Source organism: Halichoerus grypus, chromosome 11 (assembly GCF_964656455.1).
Source record: "Halichoerus grypus chromosome 11, mHalGry1.hap1.1, whole genome shotgun sequence".
NCBI lineage: Eukaryota > Metazoa > Chordata > Mammalia > Carnivora > Phocidae > Halichoerus > Halichoerus grypus.
The window spans coordinates 49883376-49901901 of record NC_135722.1 but is presented as its reverse complement, the minus strand read 5'-3'; the positions used below and the strand labels follow the sequence as shown (position 1 = coordinate 49901901).

The 18526-nt window shown below is 37.8% G+C and overlaps 2 protein-coding genes across 2 annotated transcripts; both read right to left on the bottom strand.

Annotated features, from left to right (window-relative positions):
• Positions 1–303: 303 nt before the first annotated feature.
• On the bottom strand, positions 304–1264 carry LOC118528777 (olfactory receptor 51I2). Its single transcript, XM_036081405.2, is given in 2 exon segments — positions 304–931; positions 933–1264. Coding segments are annotated over 2 exon segments (960 nt in total).
• A 7497-nt stretch (positions 1265–8761) lies between these two features.
• LOC118528778 (olfactory receptor 52Z1P-like) lies at positions 8762–9721 on the bottom strand. The gene is given in 3 exon segments (XM_036081407.2): positions 8762–9123; positions 9126–9475; positions 9477–9721. Coding segments are annotated over 3 exon segments (957 nt in total).
• Between the last annotated feature and the right edge of the window lie 8805 nt (positions 9722–18526).

The window sequence follows — 18526 nt, the reverse complement described above, 5'->3', positions numbered from 1 at the left end:
CTACTTATTCCCAAGGGGAAAAACAAGTGAATCAAGTATTTAAGGTTTGAATAGTCAAACAGTGTCCTCACCAGGGTAAAACCTGGGGACTGTGCCTCCTTCTATAAGCTTACATCAAAGTAATGACATTCTGTATTTTCAGGGAGAAAGGGTGAGGCTATTTTTCTTTTCTCCATCTACTAAAGCTCACAACTTTCTCATAAACAATAATAAAGTATGAATTTTTTCCCATTTGCTGGACTAATATCCAGGCAATAAGGTCTGATCCAAATTCCTACGTTCTTAGGGTATTACTTGTCTGGATTAGACCCCACGCCTCTTTCTAGGCAGTGTACGAACAATGCTATTGTGAATTTCCTTGGTTTTCATACTATAGACAATGGGGTTGACCACAGGTGGGAAGAAGAGGTAGGCATTGGCCATGACAGTCTGGAGAAGTGGAGGTAAGTGCCGTCCAAAGTGATGCAGCAAGGAGAGGCTGATCATGGGCACATAGTACACAAGAACAGCACAGATGTGTGACACACATGTGTTGAGTACCCTCCACTGCCCAGCCCCAGAGGCTATTCCCCATACCGTGTGAAGAATCAACACATAAGAAACCACAATGAGCAATGAGTCCAGCCCAAATGTGGAGGTAACGACAAACAGACCCAGGATGCTATTGGGGTGGGTGTCTCCACAGGGCAATTTGATTAGATCCGAATGGAGACAGTAAGAGTGTGTGAGGGTATTGTGGCAACAGAAAGGCAGGCTCTTCAGGGGGAAGAGCAGTGGGAACATGAGCACCACACTTCAAAAGGCAATGGTGACACCCATCCCAATGATGCGGGGAATTGTCAAGATGGTTGTGTAGTGCAGTGGGCTGCAGATGGCCACAAAACGGTCTACAGACATAGCCAGAAGGACACCTGACTCCATGATGGTAAAAGTGCATGGAAAACATCTGGAGCAGACAACCACCAAAACTGATATTAATTCCATAGAGGAAAATTCCTAGCACAGTGGGCATAGTGGAAGCAGAGACCCCAAGTTCAACAAAGGCTAGCATGCCCAAAAAGAAGTACATGGGCTGATGCAAACCGGGGTCAATCTGGATGATATGAAGAATGATGCAGTTTCCTAGGAAGATGATGATGTACATCAGGCAGAAAGGGATAGATACCCAGACGTGCTCTGCCTCTAGCCCTGGAATGCCAACAAGAGTGGATTTCGCAGGTGTGAACGCAGTAGACCCATTGAAAATATCATGGTGAGACTTCATTCAAAGACACAGGGAAGCACATGGGGAGTGGAGAATATAAACCTCTGGTCTGTTATTATACATGAAATTTCAAGCTCTTGATAGTCTTATTTAAAACATTTCCTTACCAAAGAGATGGAAAACTTATTTCTGAAACAAGGACACATGGAAACCACCCTTTGTGGAAGAGAAATCTGTTTAGATATGTGGAAGAGTATTTCTCCATGGGCTACATGCCAAACACAAAAGGCGTGAACAGAAATCTCCACTGGGCCATTTGTGGCAGTGAAAGGCAGTGATGATAAGCATGGAAATGACAGCTTTCCATTGGAAATTGAAGACTGAAGAAGGATCTGGTAATTTTCTGCAGTTTGTACAGGAGTGAGTGTAAGTAGCAAAAGGAATATAACACAGTAATAAAGAGAATTCATTGTTCTAACACTTAATAGACTTGTGATCTTGGGAGAGCCACTTAAGTGTCTGAGATCCAGGTATTTGATATAAACACAATAATAGTTACATAGGATAATGTATGTAAATTGTTTGTCATTATATTTGGAACAGTAAATACTCAACACAGGAAATAAAAGGAACAATTAAGTATTAGAAAACAGGGCTAGTTTCTCCCAGTTTTTAGTATTTTCCAATGTCTTTTTTTTAACTTACCAGTTCACTTTTTCTCCACCTACTATCCATGGATGATGGGGAAAGCTTCTCTGTCTCCTGCTGGAACCTGGGGTCCAAAGCCTTCAGGATCTCACAAGCTGAATATGATGGCAAGGATGGAGGTTAGGGCTATAGTTCTTTATCTGGGAATAAGTTCATTAACACTAAACTCTACTCATCTGTAACAGAGCCTTGGGTGTGAAATGAGGAACCAGAGGTAGAATTCAGGATGAAGCTTGGGATAGAGATGGTGCATGAAGTTGAAGTCTTTTTCTCATACTGGGCTGGTGCTCTTGGTTAGGTATAACCAGTGGAGTGCTAATAAATGTTTAAAAACCAGCTCTCTCAGTAAAATGACCTGATGTGTACCAGTTACCAATTTCTTTAGTTTAAACACTCACACTGTGAGCAATTGCAAGCTACCTATGTGATGCCACCAAATGGAGACCTGAGATATTTATAAGCAGCTTTCCCAACTTGGTGCAAGGCAGTTACCGGGATAACATTAAACATAACTCAACTGATCCTAGATATCAGATACTTTCTTACCAGGTGAACTGGCAGCAAGCATATCAATCCATGCCGCCCTTTTCTTGCTGTTTCCTTCTAACCAGGCCATAAGCATAGTTACTACTTTCCTTTATATGCACTTAACTGATCAGCATGGGAGGCAGGATGAGACAGAATTCTTCAGGGAGCAATTAACCAAGAATAATTATCCTTGGAAATTTCATCTGGATTCCAGAGAAGGGGAGAGAACAAGTCCTGCTGACAGGCTTGCCAAGAAATATATGTTAAGGGTATATAGATACAAAAGAAGAAAAAGAAACAACAAATAATTAATTTTATCATTAATTATTATTTAAATAGAATATTTGTTTGCATTTTTAATGTTTTTTTCTGTTGTCTTTTGATTTTTTGTCCTATAAAATATATATAGCATACGTAATTTTTATGTAGTAAACATTTTTCTTTATGACAAATACTTTTTATTCTTAAATATATTTTTTTATTCTTAAATAGCTATTCCATACACAAATTCAAAATAGATACAATTATGAAGATATAAAGATAGAACTGCAGACGGAGATGGGAAGTGATCTAGACAGTTGATAGAGTGACAGTAACAGTGATAGAGACTTTAATAGAATTGAGAGAAAGTGAGGAGAGAGGAGAGAACTTTAATTCCATCTGGAATTTGTTTAGGGGACATGGGTAACTAAGGATTTCATTTAATTATTCACAAATATAGAAATCATTTTAATACATGTATTAATAGATAATCTGGTGTTTCCTCAACCAGTTTGCAGGAATATATGTTTTATTTTAAATTTGTATATTAATATGGATCTATGTCTTGACTCTGTATTCTGCCTTTGGCTCTAAACATCTATTATGTCATATTCACACTGCTGCAATTATTCTTTTTATAATGTATAAGTTCATATCTAACTGGTCAAGTAATTTTTAAAAAATTTCTTACTAATGTCTATGTTTCTTCTTTTAAATAAACAGTACAGGGCACCTGGGTGGCTCAGTCGTTGGGCGTCTGCATTCGGCTCAGGTCATGATCCCAGGGTCCTGGGATGGAGCCCCGCATCGGGCTCCCTGCTCCGCGGGAAGCCTGCTTCTCCCTCTCCCACTCCCCCTGCTTGTGTTCCCTCTCTTGCTGTGTCTCTCTGTGTCAAATAAATAAATAAAATCTTTAAATAAATAAATAAATAAATAAATAAATAAATAAATAAACAAACAAACAGTACAACCCAGCATGTATAAAAATAGAGCAATGGCACATATATAAACATTAAAACCATAAAATTCTTAGGAAAAAACATAGAGGTAAGCTGTCATGACCTTCGATTGGACAATAGGTTCTCAAATGTGACACCAAAGCATGAACAACAAAATAAAAACCATAGATAAATTGGATTTCATCAGAATTAAAAATTTTGACATTATCAGATGACAGTATCAAAAAATAAAATGATAACCTACAAAATGGGAGAAATATGTGCAAATGATATATCTGATAAGGGTTTAATACCCAGAGTACATAAAGAACTCAAACAACTCAAAACCAAGAAGACAAACAACCCAATTTAAAAATAGGCAGAGGACTTGGATCAGTATTTTGCTAAAGAAAGTATAGAAATGATCAATGACACATGAAATAAAAATTAAAACCACAATGAAATACTACTTCACACTTACTAAAATGTCTAGAATTTAAAAAATTAAAAACTAGTAAGTTGTGGCAAAGATAGGGAAAATTGGAACCATCATACATTGCTGGTGGGAATGTAAAATGGTGCAAATTCTGTGGAAAACTGCCTGGCAGGTTCTAAAATAATTAGGCATAGAATTACATATAATGTAGTAATTCCACTCCTAAGTATGTACCCCTAAATTAAAAAGAGGTACTCAAACAAATACTTTTATATGGTTGTTCACTGTAGCATTATTTACAATAGCCATATGGCGGAAATAACCAAAGTGTACATCAACAGATTAATGTATAAAACAATGTATATACATACAAATGGGACATTTTTCATCCATATAATGGAATACAGTATGGATACATGCTACAAGATGGTTGAACTTTGAAAACATTATGTTGAGTGAAATAAGCCAGACACAAAACATAAATATTATATTATTCCACTTATACAAGTAAGCAAATTCATAAAAATGTAAAGTAGATTAGAGGTTACCAGGGGGATGAAGCGTTATTGATTAAGAGGTATAGTTTCTCGAAGCAATCTGATCTGTCAATCAAAGGAAGACAAATAGCATATGATTTCACCGGTATATGGAATTTAGGAAACAAAACAGATGAACGTGTGGGTAGGGAAAAAAAAAAAAGAAGAAGAAAGGAGAGAGGGGGAGACAAACTATAAGAGACTCTCAATGATAGGTAACGAACTGAGGGTTGATGGAGGTAGGTAGGTGGGGATGGGCTGGATGGGTGATGGGTATCGAGGAGGGCACTTGTTGTGATGAGCCCTGGGTGTTATATGTAAGTGATGAATCACTGAATTCTACTCCTGAAACCAATATTGCAGTGTATGTTAACTAGAATTTAAGTAAAAATTTGGAAGAAAAAAAAAGAAAAAAAATGTGAGTGTTTCTTTGTTTTAATAAAAATGTATTTCTTCCCCCCAGCCCTGAAAAAAGAAAAAGAGGTATAGAGTTTCTATTTTGGGTGATGAAATATTTTGGAATTGGTGGTGATAGTTATATAACATTGTAAATATTACTAATTTCACTGAATTGTACACTTAAAAATTAGAGGGGATGGGGTGGGGGGCGGGTTAGCCTTGTGATGGGTATTAAAGAGGGCATGTACTGAAAGGAGCAAACAATGAATCATGGAACACTACATCAAAAACTAATGATGTAATGTATGGTGATTAATGTAACATAATAAAAAACAAATAAAAAAAGAAGGAAAAAGTTATCATTATAACAAATGTTATGGCACATATATTTCACCACAATAAAAACATTTTAAAAAAATCAGGATGCAAGCAATAAAATAGATTAGCATTTAATTGGAATTATGTTGAATTTACAGGTTGTTTTGGAGTCAATATTATTACAATGAACAATATGCAATGAACATTTCCTACATTTATTTCAAACACACATACATTTTTGCTTACTAATTCATTTATTTAATTTATTTTTTATTTTTTAAGATTTTATTTATTTATTTGAGAGAGAAAGAGTGGGCAAGAGCAAGAACATGAGCGGGGGGGGGGGGGGACAAAGGGAGAGGGAGAAGCAGACTCCCTGCTGAGCAGGGAGCTCTGACACAGGGCTGGATCCCAGGACCCTGGGATCATGACCTGACTTGAAAACAGACACTTAACCAGCTGAGCCACCCAGGCATCCCTTGTTTACCATTTTAAATGACATCATTTTCTATTTAATTTTTCCATTCATTATAGCTGCTGTAAAACATTATTGACTTTCCCCCAGCTTTGTTGAGGATAATTGACAATAAAAAATCGCTTATATTGGATGTGTGTAACTGATGACCCAATATAGGTATACATTATGAAATATTCACCAAAACCAAGCCAATCAACATATCCATCATTTCACACCTGTACCATTTCCTATTTTTTCTCTTTTGTGATGAGAATATCCAAGATCTACCCTCTCAGCAAATTTCAAGTACACAATACAGTATAAAAATTTATGGATTTGTATGCTGCTTTTGTGGAACTCCATTGACTTTCCTATGCTTTATAAAGACTAGGAAAATAAGTAAATAAATAAACAAATAAAAATCAATTGATAAAATCTAGAATTTTTTTTTCTTCCCCAATTCTTATATTTCTTTAACTTGTATTAGCTAAAACCCCAATTATAATACGATATTCTGCAACAGTCTTGACACTGGGTATACTAGCCTATTTAGCCTCTTCACACTTTGGGATACATTTTCTTGACGCCCTATTCTTTATGTCACTGAATTTCACCATAGCTGAGACCACTTAGGGCAGAGCAAAAACCGTAAGAAGGAAGATTTATTCTTCTGACTCTGTAGTCTCTCTAAATCTACCTCTGGGGAAAGCTATTGCTCAGCTACCCAGATGACATATTCTTTAATTCTCTGGGTCTCAAAGTCTGATATTAAATTACCCAGCCTCCTCCTCTTATGAAAGACTGTTCTCACTTTAACAATCTCTTAGTGCCCTGTTTGTTTAATTGCATCTGCAAGAGTATGTCAGTTTTCTTTAAGCTCCTCCAGAGCTCTCCATTTCTATCTTGTGTGGTATTCCATCTTTCTTAGTCATTGTTATCCAGCTGAAGATTTAGTGGTCAGGAGACAGTAGGATACAGAGCATCACCTTCAAAATTTCCGGGGCAATAACTCAGTAATGGTGCCTCCAGCAGCTAAGCACAGACAGAGGTCTCCTAACTCCTTCAGCATCTACACATCCCTGAGCCTTCAACCTGGAAGTTTCTTAAAATTAAGGCTGTCAAGAACCATGAGAGACTATGGACTCTGAGAAACAAACTGAGGGTTCTAGAGGAGAGGGGGCTGGGGGGATGGGTTAGCCTGGTAATGGGTATTAAAGAGGGCACGTACTGAATAGAGCACTGGGTGTTATACGCAAACAATGAATCATGGAACACTACATCAAAAACTAATGATGTAATGTATGGTGATTAACATAACATAATAAAAAAAATAATGATGATGATAAAAAAATTAAGACTGTCAATTCAATCATCGTTTATCCTATCATATTTCATACATTCTGGGTGGGAAATTGGCATTTTCTTAATTCCCCACTGCCAAAATCAATCATTAAAAAGTCTTCTTCTCTAAGGCTCACTTAAACCACTCATTTAAGCAAATATTTTGTCAGCATATTATAATCTATTTACTCTCCAACTGCCCTTCATTCCTTGGAGAATTTGTCCCTGAACCAGAATCTTATTTGTTGCAACTTTTTGTCAACATTTTATGTGACTTCCATATCTATGATGACGACCCATTCCAACCATTTTTCTACGACTTATTGTTAGCAAGGCTTGGTTCAGTTTGGTGGGTTGGGTTCTTTAGAGTTTCTGTTCATAAAAATTACCATCATCATCAAAATAAAATTTATATTTATTAAATGCCAAGTACATCATATGTCATATTTCATTTAATTATCAATCCAATAAAGAAGGTACTAAAATAATTCCATTTTATCAGTCAAAAACCAATAGTTACATAACAGGACAATTTTATACAGTTAGTGTGGGACAGGCAAACAAGGATTTCTAATATCAGAATATTTTTTAACTCCTAAAATAGATTTCCTTACTGAAATTCAAGTGAATATAGCATATATTTCAATCCAAGATAATTATCCAGGATTCCAAGGGTCAGATTTCACATTCTCACAGCATGTGATACGCCTTGAAAAGGAGAGATTATAAAAATATTTACTTACTTTTTCAGATTGTGAGAATATCTTCTTGAATGAAGAAATTATGATACAGCCTGGAGACAAATTGTAGAAAATTATATTTGGTGTGATAAGATGATAAGAGCCTTTTTATGTAAGATTAAGTGTAAACATCCTATTTAATCTTTTATTGCCTTTTAATTTTGGCTTGGGTATGGCATTTTTAATCTTTTACTTTCTCCCTCAGTGATGCTTCATTGATGATTTGGGCCTGAAGCCCCCAAAATATATGGAAGAAAGTGTTAACTTTTAAGGTGTCTACATTGTCTCAGATGGGTTCATTTAATTTATTATTTGTTTTAATTCAGTATTATCTGTTCATACAATAAACCTATACTCTGTACCTATTTCATTGAGTAGACTTTATATAAATGAGTCAGAAAATATCTCATTTTAGAACTCACATTTTAATTTGAGAAAACAGTGCAGATAATTATAGTTTAGTAGCTTCATGCTACTGGCCCAAGTGTTTCCTGATTGCAGTGGGAGTGTTTAATATTTCAGCAAAATTTCAACTGTCTTTACAAAAGCTCAGCAACTCACCATTTTCACTTCCCAGCTCTACCCAAGAAAGTTCCATTTGGGTTCAACCCTAAAATATATACTTCTTTACTCAGAGTTCTCTTATGTTTGCTTAAGAATAAGTTACAATGCAAGATAATAGCATGTCTAAGAGAATTGAGAATATCATTATTTTTTCAAAGTCTTTAAGTGCTTTAGGAAAATGCATTGGTAACTTTGGCATTTACTGTCCTTTTAAGTGTTAAGGATTATTTATGGATTTCATTTATTCCCATTACTCATTGAAATAGTGTGTGTGTGTGTGTGTGTGTGTGTGTGTGTGTGTGTTTTCTTGAGAAATATCCAGCATTAGGCATTAATTGATGTGGGAGAAAAGCAAAATTACTCGGTCTTGAATCTGTTTGGTCTTGACCCCATAAATGATGGGGTTTAGCATAGGGGGCACCACCACATAGAGGTTGGCTACTAGGATGTGGACATGGTGAGGGATGGTTTTCCCCCCAAAACGATGGGCAAAAAATGAAAAGAATGCTGGGGCATAGAACATAAGGATGACACAGATGTGGGAAGCACATGTGTTGAGGGCCTTGAATCTGGCAGCCCAGGAAGGTATCTGAAACACTGTGCAAAGGATCATGGTGTATGACATGATGACGAACACAATATCCAGTCCTGTAGACAGTAGGGCCACAGTCAGGCCATAGATGATGTTGACCTGATATTGTCACATGCCAATCTGGCAATACCCATGTGCTCACAGTAAGAATGAGGAACGATGTTTCTCCCACAATACCTAAGTCGGTGTACCAGGAAGATGAATGGAAGGCAGATGATAAAGCTCCTGACCACAGCTGCTATGCCAATCTTCCCAGTGACTGAAGAGGTTAAGATTGTGGTGTATCTCAGTGGGTGACAGACGGCCACATGGCAGTCAAATGCCATGGCCAGGAGAATAGCAGATTCTGCCACAAAGATGAAATGTATGAAGAACATCTGGGACACACAGCAACCAAACGATATATCCATGGACTGGAACCAGAAGATGGCCAGCATCTTGGGGGCTGTGGCTGGAGAGAAGTACATCTGCCGAGGCCAGCATGGAAAGGAAGATATACATGGGCTCATGGAGACTGCGCTCAGTCACAATCATGAAGATCAAGAAGACATTGCCTATGAGAGCCAAAACATACATAGAACAGATAGGGATGGAGATCCAGGTGTGAGAATCTTCCAGTCCTGGGATCCCAGTCAGGACATACCACATATCCTGAGGACTGGTGTGATTATAAGAGGAAGGAGGAATCTGTGGCAGCATATTCCACACCTAGTACCTTGAATAAAAACCACAGGGCTGACTGAGGATTAAGGAGCACCACCTTAGGGTGAATTATGTCTGATCAGATTTTTTCCCTCAATATGTTCTTCTCCGTGGAAGGACAAGTAGATGTATTAACTAGCCTAAAATTGTACTCTGACCCTTTCCATGGAAGAATTAACACCTATCTTGAAAAAAAAAATGTTAACATTTAGTAAGTGCTTAGTATGTCTCATAGTACTTGCCAAATATAGCTCATTAAATCTTCACAATAGATTGTTGAAAAGACCTTTACAATAATCCTTCACATGGATATTGTTATTATTCCTATAAATGAAAAACTCCCACAGACTTCTTGGCCTAGATCCCATTGGATTCAGAGTCAAACAGCATAAATTTGAAAGCTCTGATCTCAGCCACCATTCAATACTGCCTATAGAAATAAAACTAGATACAAAAACATGTCATCAAAATTTTCACTGATGATGTCCCTGATTAAAATAGATACATGTGAAATTGGTCATACTGCTTATGGCAGAGAGAGGGAATTTTTTTATCAAAATAGTTTCCAGGCATTATATACACATAGGCCCTCTTCAGCATTGATTGACCACTGAACTGATGCTAAGGCCTATGTTGGGCATTGAGGATCCACAGGTGAATTAATTGAGTCTGGTCTGCTAATCAACATGTTTCTTAAAATTATAGGATGAACATTAAAAACCTAAAGTATATACAATGTCAAACTCAGTTAGATTCTTAAATGGATATGCCCTGCACGTGGTGAGGAAAACTATTCTTTCCCTTTTGGATTACTGATTAAAAATTAGACAACATATTTGTTATTTCAAAATACCCCACAGCAGCAAATACTAATATTTCACATTATGAGGTAGAGGTCCACAGTCCTTCAATAAAAGGGAGGGAAGGTAATTTATTGGTTACTCTTTTTCTGTAGTTCCAAAAGAATGTGGATAAAATCAGGAGAGAATGTGGGTGAAAAGCAGGCTAGGAGATGAAACATGTGAGTGGGATGCGTGCGTGAGGGGGTGTATACATATTAACACACACATATAAATGAGGGTAGAGACATGGATCCAAACAAGTGGATGACAAGTGACTTCCATCCTCCCCCAAAACCCCATTCTCAAATAAAACCTAGCTCAACTCATTTGCTGAAGAGGAACATGGACTTTTGGGATGTTTGCCTTTTCATCCCTTGGTTGCACTGGAGTCAGATCATTGTACACTCTCATTTTACCATCTATGCATTTATTTTTTAATTAAGTGGTCAATGTTCTGGCACTTCATTTCATAGGATTAAAATGTGTGAACACCATTTATTTCTTTTCTTTTTTTAATTTGAAGTATAATTTATATACAATGTTGCATTAGTTTCACGTGTACCACACCGTGATTGGACTATTCTATATTTTAGGTTATACTCACCACAAGGATACTTCTCATATGTCACCATGCAACGCCATTACAATACCACCGGCTATATTCCCTAAGCTTGACTTTTATTCCTGTGACTTATTAATTCCACAACTGAAAGTTTCTATGTCCCACTACCCTTCACCCATTTTACCCACCCTCTGTCCCCCTGCCCCTTCTAACAACCATTAGTTTGTTCTCAATAGTTAATTAAACCCCATGTTTTGAGTTATAGTGTAGAATATATAATACGGAAATGGTCACCCCATTAGGCCTTTCCTTAAGTTGATCTGTGATTCTTTAAAAATACTGTAATATAATGTTGAGATGCTTAAGTCTCTGGATCTCCTTTGATTACATATACCAATTGTTTAACCATTTCACATATAGCTAAAATTAATTGTTGAAAATTTCTTTTAAATGGGATTGTGGGGTTCAGAGGGTGAGAGAAAAGATTAATGTGGGAGTATGCCTGACCCAGACCTATGCCACAGTCATGCATGTGAGTCACGTCCAGCTATGGGGAGGGGTGTGTAGTGAGCGGGGCTTCATAAGGACATCAGAGATGGGGAAGAAGAGAGTCTAAGTGTTGAAAGAAACACAGAAATGGAAGTCAAAGAGAAATAAAACAAATTTTGCTTCTTCTGATCTTTTGGGACACCAGTGATCTGATTTATTTTATTTGGTTTCATTTTGGCATAGCATTATCACCTGCAGCTACCTAACTTATAGCTCTGGGGCTCCCTGAAACATTTCTTTATAATATTCCTATTGTCTATTCTGACTGAATCATGAATATATGCATGGAGGCAGTGTGGGGCTATTAGGGACCATGTAAGTCTGGGGCCCATAGACTGGATTTAAATACTGGTTGAGTCATATTCTGACTGCATTACTATTAAAAATTACTTAATTTGAAGCTTAGTCTTCATATATAAAATACCTAAAATAAACATCAATTTAAAAAGTGAGTCAATTCTGAAGTTAGTATTGTAGGATGGTTGCTATATAAATCGGACACATTTTTATCTGAGATACACCCAGCCACAGATGAAATTAGGGCACTTCCAAAATTATCATCATTAAGATCAAAATCGTTGTTACTATGAACTAAGTTCAATTTTTGGGGCTTCAGGCTTATGATCCACTGGACAAAGATTGAACTGGTTAGAGTAGCCACACAGTCCAAGACACTTTCTCACACTAGACACATGATACCAACTGCAATTTTCACCCCAAATTGGTCATGTTAGTTTTATAAGGGGCAGGCAGTTCAGCACGGTGAACTTAGTGGGCTTAGAAATGGAGTTTTATTGTTGCCCCAGCACCAGAGTACATCTTTGTTATATAGGGAGGGGAGCCCAAATCTGAGCCTCAGCTTCTTACTCTGTGCTGAGCCCAGCACCTGCTATATGGTGAATATCTAGTTAACCCTATGGAAGAAAATGCATGCATGGATTTGTGTATACACACATATCCGTGGTCTTCAACTACTAGGCTTGCTTATCTCCTGAGCCTTATTCTTATTACTGGACCTTATAAATTCACTGCATCTATGCCCAACATTCAGAGTCACATAACAAAGATAAACAACCAGTGCATAAATATATTCAGAAAGAATAAAATATACTTGTGCTCTTTGCAGATGACCCATTTAGGAAAAGAGCCTCAGAGGCCCTACAATTGCTTGGGCAGTCCAATCACCTCCGCACACAGTACCTCAGAGCTCAGGGTTGAGAGAAATGCAAGATGATCCAGTTCTAGAAAGACCGAGCAGCTTCTGTGGTTTCCTAAGATTTTCTTCCTTTCCTTTCCTTTCTTTTCCTTTTCCTGGTGTCTTTTTCTACATGTCCTTGCTGAGCAAAATTCAGCTTCTTATCTATGTTTTCTACGATCCTGAAGATATTTAAGTAGTGGAGAGGGAAAAAAGAAAAGCCAGACGATGTTAGCAACATGGTGAGGAAATGGGGAGCTGGGTATTTATACCTCCTCTGGGCATTTCTCGGGCCCAGGATCTTCAGCCCCCAGAGGACAGAACTTGACTCACTCATGGAAGGAGAGGGCCCAGAGCTGGCTTCGGGAAGAAGCGCCCCCAGTCGTCTCCATGTACTGTGTGTGCAGGTTGTCCTCTGCAGAGCACTCTCGCACACCCAAGTTGACACACACATGCCATTAAATATTCAGGTCCTTTGCGTGGCAGAAACTCCTTCTAGTGCAGTTACAGCCTGTTGCCATGGAAGCATCTGCAAATGGAGATGGTCAAGGCCACATGTGGAAGCATTGTATGGTTTTTTTTTTTTTCTTTTTCTCTTCCCTGTGATTTTCTTTTTTTTATTATGTTAATCACCATACATTACATCATTAGTTTTTGATGTAGTGTTCCATGATTCATTGTTTGTGCATAACACCCAGTGCTCCATTCAACACGTGCCCTCTTTTTTTTTCAATACGTGCCCTCTTTAACACCCATCACCAGGCTAACCCATTTCCCCACCCCCCTCCCCTCTAGAACCCTAGAGTTTGTTTTTCAGAGTCCATAGTCTCTCATGGTTCTTATCCCCTCCGATTTCCCCCCCTTCATTCTTCCCCTCCTGCTATCTTCTTCTTTTTTTTTTTTTTTAACATATAATGTATTATTTGTTTCAGAGGTACAGATCTGTGATTCAACAGTCTTAAACAATTCATAGCGCCCACCATAGCACATACCCTCCCCAATGTCTATCACCCAGCCACCCCATCCCTCCCACCCCCCACCACTCCAGCAACCCTCAGTTTGTTTCCTGAGATTAAGAATTCCTCATATCAGTGAGGTCATATGATACATGTCTTTCTCTGATTGACTTATTTCACTCAGCATGATACCCTCCAGTTCCATCCACGTCGTTGCAAATGGCAAGATTTCATTCCTTTTGATGGCTGCATAATATTCCATTGTATATATATACCACATCTTCTTGCATTGTATGCTTTTTAGAAGGCTCCTAAAACTGCATTCTGGCATCTCATTTACGTTAACATTTTAAGGCTCCTTGGCTTTCTCTCTCTTCCATTGGTCACATGGTAGAATTAGCATCAGAAGGGTCAAAAATGACATTAGCTACTTATAAAGATCTTTATTTGGATTTTTTTTATTTAAATTCAATTTAGACAGAATATACTACATCATTAGTTTCAGATGTAGTGTTGCTTAATGCTCATCACCCAGTTTATTTGGATTTCTATGTTCTCTGCCTGAGCTTCTTTTTCTATTTCTTTTCCTTTTTAAACTTTCTCAGTCCTTATAACTATTCTTTAAATGCTTTGGGATTATCTGGGTTTTTTGACAAACGTTATAATTATAATCTTAGGTTCAGTTTTGTTTTATTGTTTGGTTTTGCTCTTATTACTTTTCAGAGAATCCTTTCCTACATGTCTAAAACCTTTTTGTCTTTATCTATCACTGACCCTTATACTACTTTTTTCTCTCTTGGTTATTATTCTTTCTCAATCCCTATTACAATATTTTCACCAATCTCTTTTGGACACTGTGGAAGGTAATCTGAGAAGCAGACTGTAATCACTCCCTTCTCTATGGGTGCATGCCTCTGCTATATAGGGGAGCCTGGGTCTCCTCTCCTTGAACCTGGGATGACAGTTGTTTTGACCAAATAAAGTAGCAGGAATGATGGTGATGTTCTCAGGTTCCTGAGCCAAAGTAATAAGTCTGGCAACTTCGACCTTGTTTTTTGTTCAAAGCCAGCCACCCATGTTAGGAATAGGACCACATTGGGGTTATACCAATAATATGAAGAAGCTATCCTCATGGGGAGAGTATGACTATGTGGATGAGTCAGAAGGCACCAGGCATGGGAATAAAATCTGTGGACCTTTCAACTCAGTGGAGTTCCTAGCCAAATGCTGCCTACTGAATGACCAAAGTCATTCCTCATAGAAACAAAACCATATGGTCAAGCCCTACCAGGATTGTTGACCCACAGAATTGTGAGAAAGGATAAAGCATTGTTGTTTGAGGCCCTCAGTTTTGGGGTGATGTGTTACACAGCAGAAAACAATAAAAATATAGTAAATACTTCTGATATGATTTTGCATTTTTCTTTCTGTCCTCACTTCAAATAGTCCTTAAATCATATGATCTATTTCTTGTCTATTTCTGTTCTGTCTTTATTTTCTTATTTTATTCCCATGTCTACAAATTATTCCTAAAGATAGATTTGAGAGATATATTATACTTTCTCTATGACATATGTGTGTGTGATTGTGTGTATGTGTTTTCAGGTAGGGGAGATGGAACATTTATCAGCAGAAGCATTTTCATTTTAATTATATATTTTCTATAGAAACTATTCCTTGGAAAGGTCTCATGGTTTCCTGGAATGTCAAACACAGTCCTACATAGAAGGGTCGGGGGATTTACAAGTTTATCATCTCCTTTAACTGACATATAGTTCTTTAAAAAAAATTGTTAATTAATTAATTAATAATTTATGTCAGAAAAAGGGAGCACATGAGTGGGGGAGGAGCAAAGGGAGAGGGAGGGAGAATCTTCAAGAAGACTCCCTGCTGAGTACAGAGCCTAACTTAGGGCTCCATCTCAACCCTGAGATCATGACCTCAGCTGAAATCAAGTTTCAGATGCTTAACGGACCATGCCACCCAGGCGCCCCTACACCAATTTCTGTCATCGTTTGTCCTGCCACAAAATCAATACTTTCTTTTTTTGGCTGTTATTTTTTTTATTATGTTATGTTAATCACCATACATTACATCATTAGTTTTTTTATTATTATTATGTTATGTTAATCACCATACACCACATCATTAGTTTTTGATGTACTGTTCCATGATTCATTGTTTGCATATAACACCCAGTGCTCCATTCAACACATGCCCTCTTTAATACCCATCACCAAGCTAACTCATCCCCCACCCCCTCCCCTCTAGAACCCTCAGTTTGTTTCTCAGAGTCCATAGTCTCTCATGGTTCATCTCCCCTTCTGATGTCCCCCTTCATTTTTCCCTTCCTTCTCCTAATATCCTCCATGCTATTCCTTATGTTCCACAAATAAGTGAAACCATATGACAATTGACTTTCTCTGCTTGACTTATTTCACTTAGCATAATCTCCTCCAGTCCCATCCTTGTTGATGTGAAAGTTGGGTATTCATCCTTTCTGATGGCTGAGTAATATTCCATTGTATATATGGACCACATCTTCTTTATCCATTCATCCATTGAAGGGCACCTCGGCTCTTTCCACAGTTTGGCTATTGCGGGCTTTGCTGCTATGAACATTGGGGTGCATATGGCCCTTCTTTTCACTACATCTGTGTCTTTGGGGTAAATACCCAGGAGTGCAATTGCTGGCTCATAGGGTAGCTCTATTTTTAATTTTTTGAGGAACCTCCACACTGTTTTCCAAAGTGGCTGTACCAAATTGCATTCCCACCAACAATGTAAGAGGGTTCCCCATTCTCCACAACCTCTCCAACATTTGTTGTTTCTTGCCCTGTCAATTTTTGCCATTCTAACTAGTGTAAGGTGGTATCTCAATGTGGTTTTGATTTGAATTTCCCTGATGGCTAATGATGATGAACATTTTTTCATGTGTCTGTTAGCCATTTGTATGTCTTCTTTGGAGAAGTGTCTGTTCATGTCTTCTGCCCATTTTTTGACTTGATTATTTGTTTTTTGGGTGTTGAGTTTGAGAAGTTCTTTATAGAACTTGGATACCATCCCTTTATCTGTAGTGTCATTTGCAAATATCTTCTCCCATTCTGTGGGTTGCCTCCTTGTTTTGTTGACTGTTTCCTTTGCTGTGCAGAAGCTTTTTATCTTGATGAAGTCCCAAAAGTTTGTTTTTGCTTTTGTTTCCCTTGCCTTTGGAGTCATGCCTTACATAAGTTGCTGTGGCCGATGTTGAAGAGGTTACTGCCTCTGTTTTTCTCTAGGATTTTGATGGATTCTTGTCTCACATTGAGGTCTTTCATCCATTTTGAGCTTATCTTTGTGTATGGTGTAAGAGAATGTCGAGTTTCATTCTTCTGTATAAAGCTGTCCAATTTTCCCAGCATCATTTATTGAAGAGACTGTCTTTTTTCCTGCTTTGTCGAAGATTATTTGGCCATAGAGTTGAAGGCCCATATTTGGGCTCTCTATTTTGTTCCATTGGTGTATGTGTCTGTTTTTGTGCCAGTACCATGCTCTCTTGGTGATCACAGCTTTGTAATATAGCTTGAAATCAGGCAATGTAATGCTCCCAGCTTTGTTTTTCTTTTTCAACATTTCCTTGGCAAATTGGGGTCTTTTCTGATTCCATACAAATTTTAGGATTATTTGTTCCAGCATTTTGAAAAATATCATTCGTATTTTTATCGGGATGGCGTTGAAGGTGTAGATTGCTCAGGGCAGCATAGACATTTTAACAAAGTTTATTCCTCCAATCCAAGAGCATGAAATGTTTTTCCCTCTTTTTGTGTCTTCTTCAATTTCTTGCATGAGTATTCTGTAGTTCCTAGAGTATAAGTCCTTTACCTCTTTGGTTAGGTTTATTCCAAGGTATCTTATGGTTTTTGGTGGTATTGTAAGTGGAATCGATTCTCTATATTCTCTTTCTACAGTTACATTGTTAGTGTATAAGAAAGCAACTGATTTCTGTGCATTGATTTTGTATCCTTCCACATCACTGAATTGCTGTATGAGTTCTAGTAATTTGGGGATGAAGTCTTTTGGGTTTGCCACATAAAGTATCATGTCATCTGCAAAGAGAGGGAGTTTGATTTCTTCTTAAATGAAACATAGGAAGGTACATATGTAGATAAATTTTGTCTACTTACCACAAACTTGACAAAAACCTATAACCAACATTGTGACCAGTAAAGGGAACACTGCCAGCCTCCCCAAAGCCAATAGAAATTCCAGTTCCATAGGGCTGGACTAGAGCTCTAGAATATGCATTTCCTACAAGCTCCCAGGTGGTGCTGAGGCTGCAGGACAAGAAAGCACACTTTCAGGAGAAAAGCTTTAGGACACCAATTTCCACTGCAAAGGGATTCTGAACTGGGTTGGTGTAATTTTTAAAATTCTAAGAGAGTATTCTCAGAACATGGGACTATTTCCATCTCTCATCAGGAGGTCTCTATTCATTCTTCTAGCAGATTCTCCCTTTTTGAAGTAGTGGTCGCAAATATCCTAGGAAACAGAGATACAGCATCAGGTAGAAAATCGTCTAAGTCTATTCAACAGTAAAGTTCTGAGAGACCTAAGAAAATTAGGATGTATAGTATACAGTGAACATCAGCCTGTGGATTTATTACCAGGGGATTATTTTCACTAAAAACATGTTCCCTCACTTCTAAGAATCACTAATCT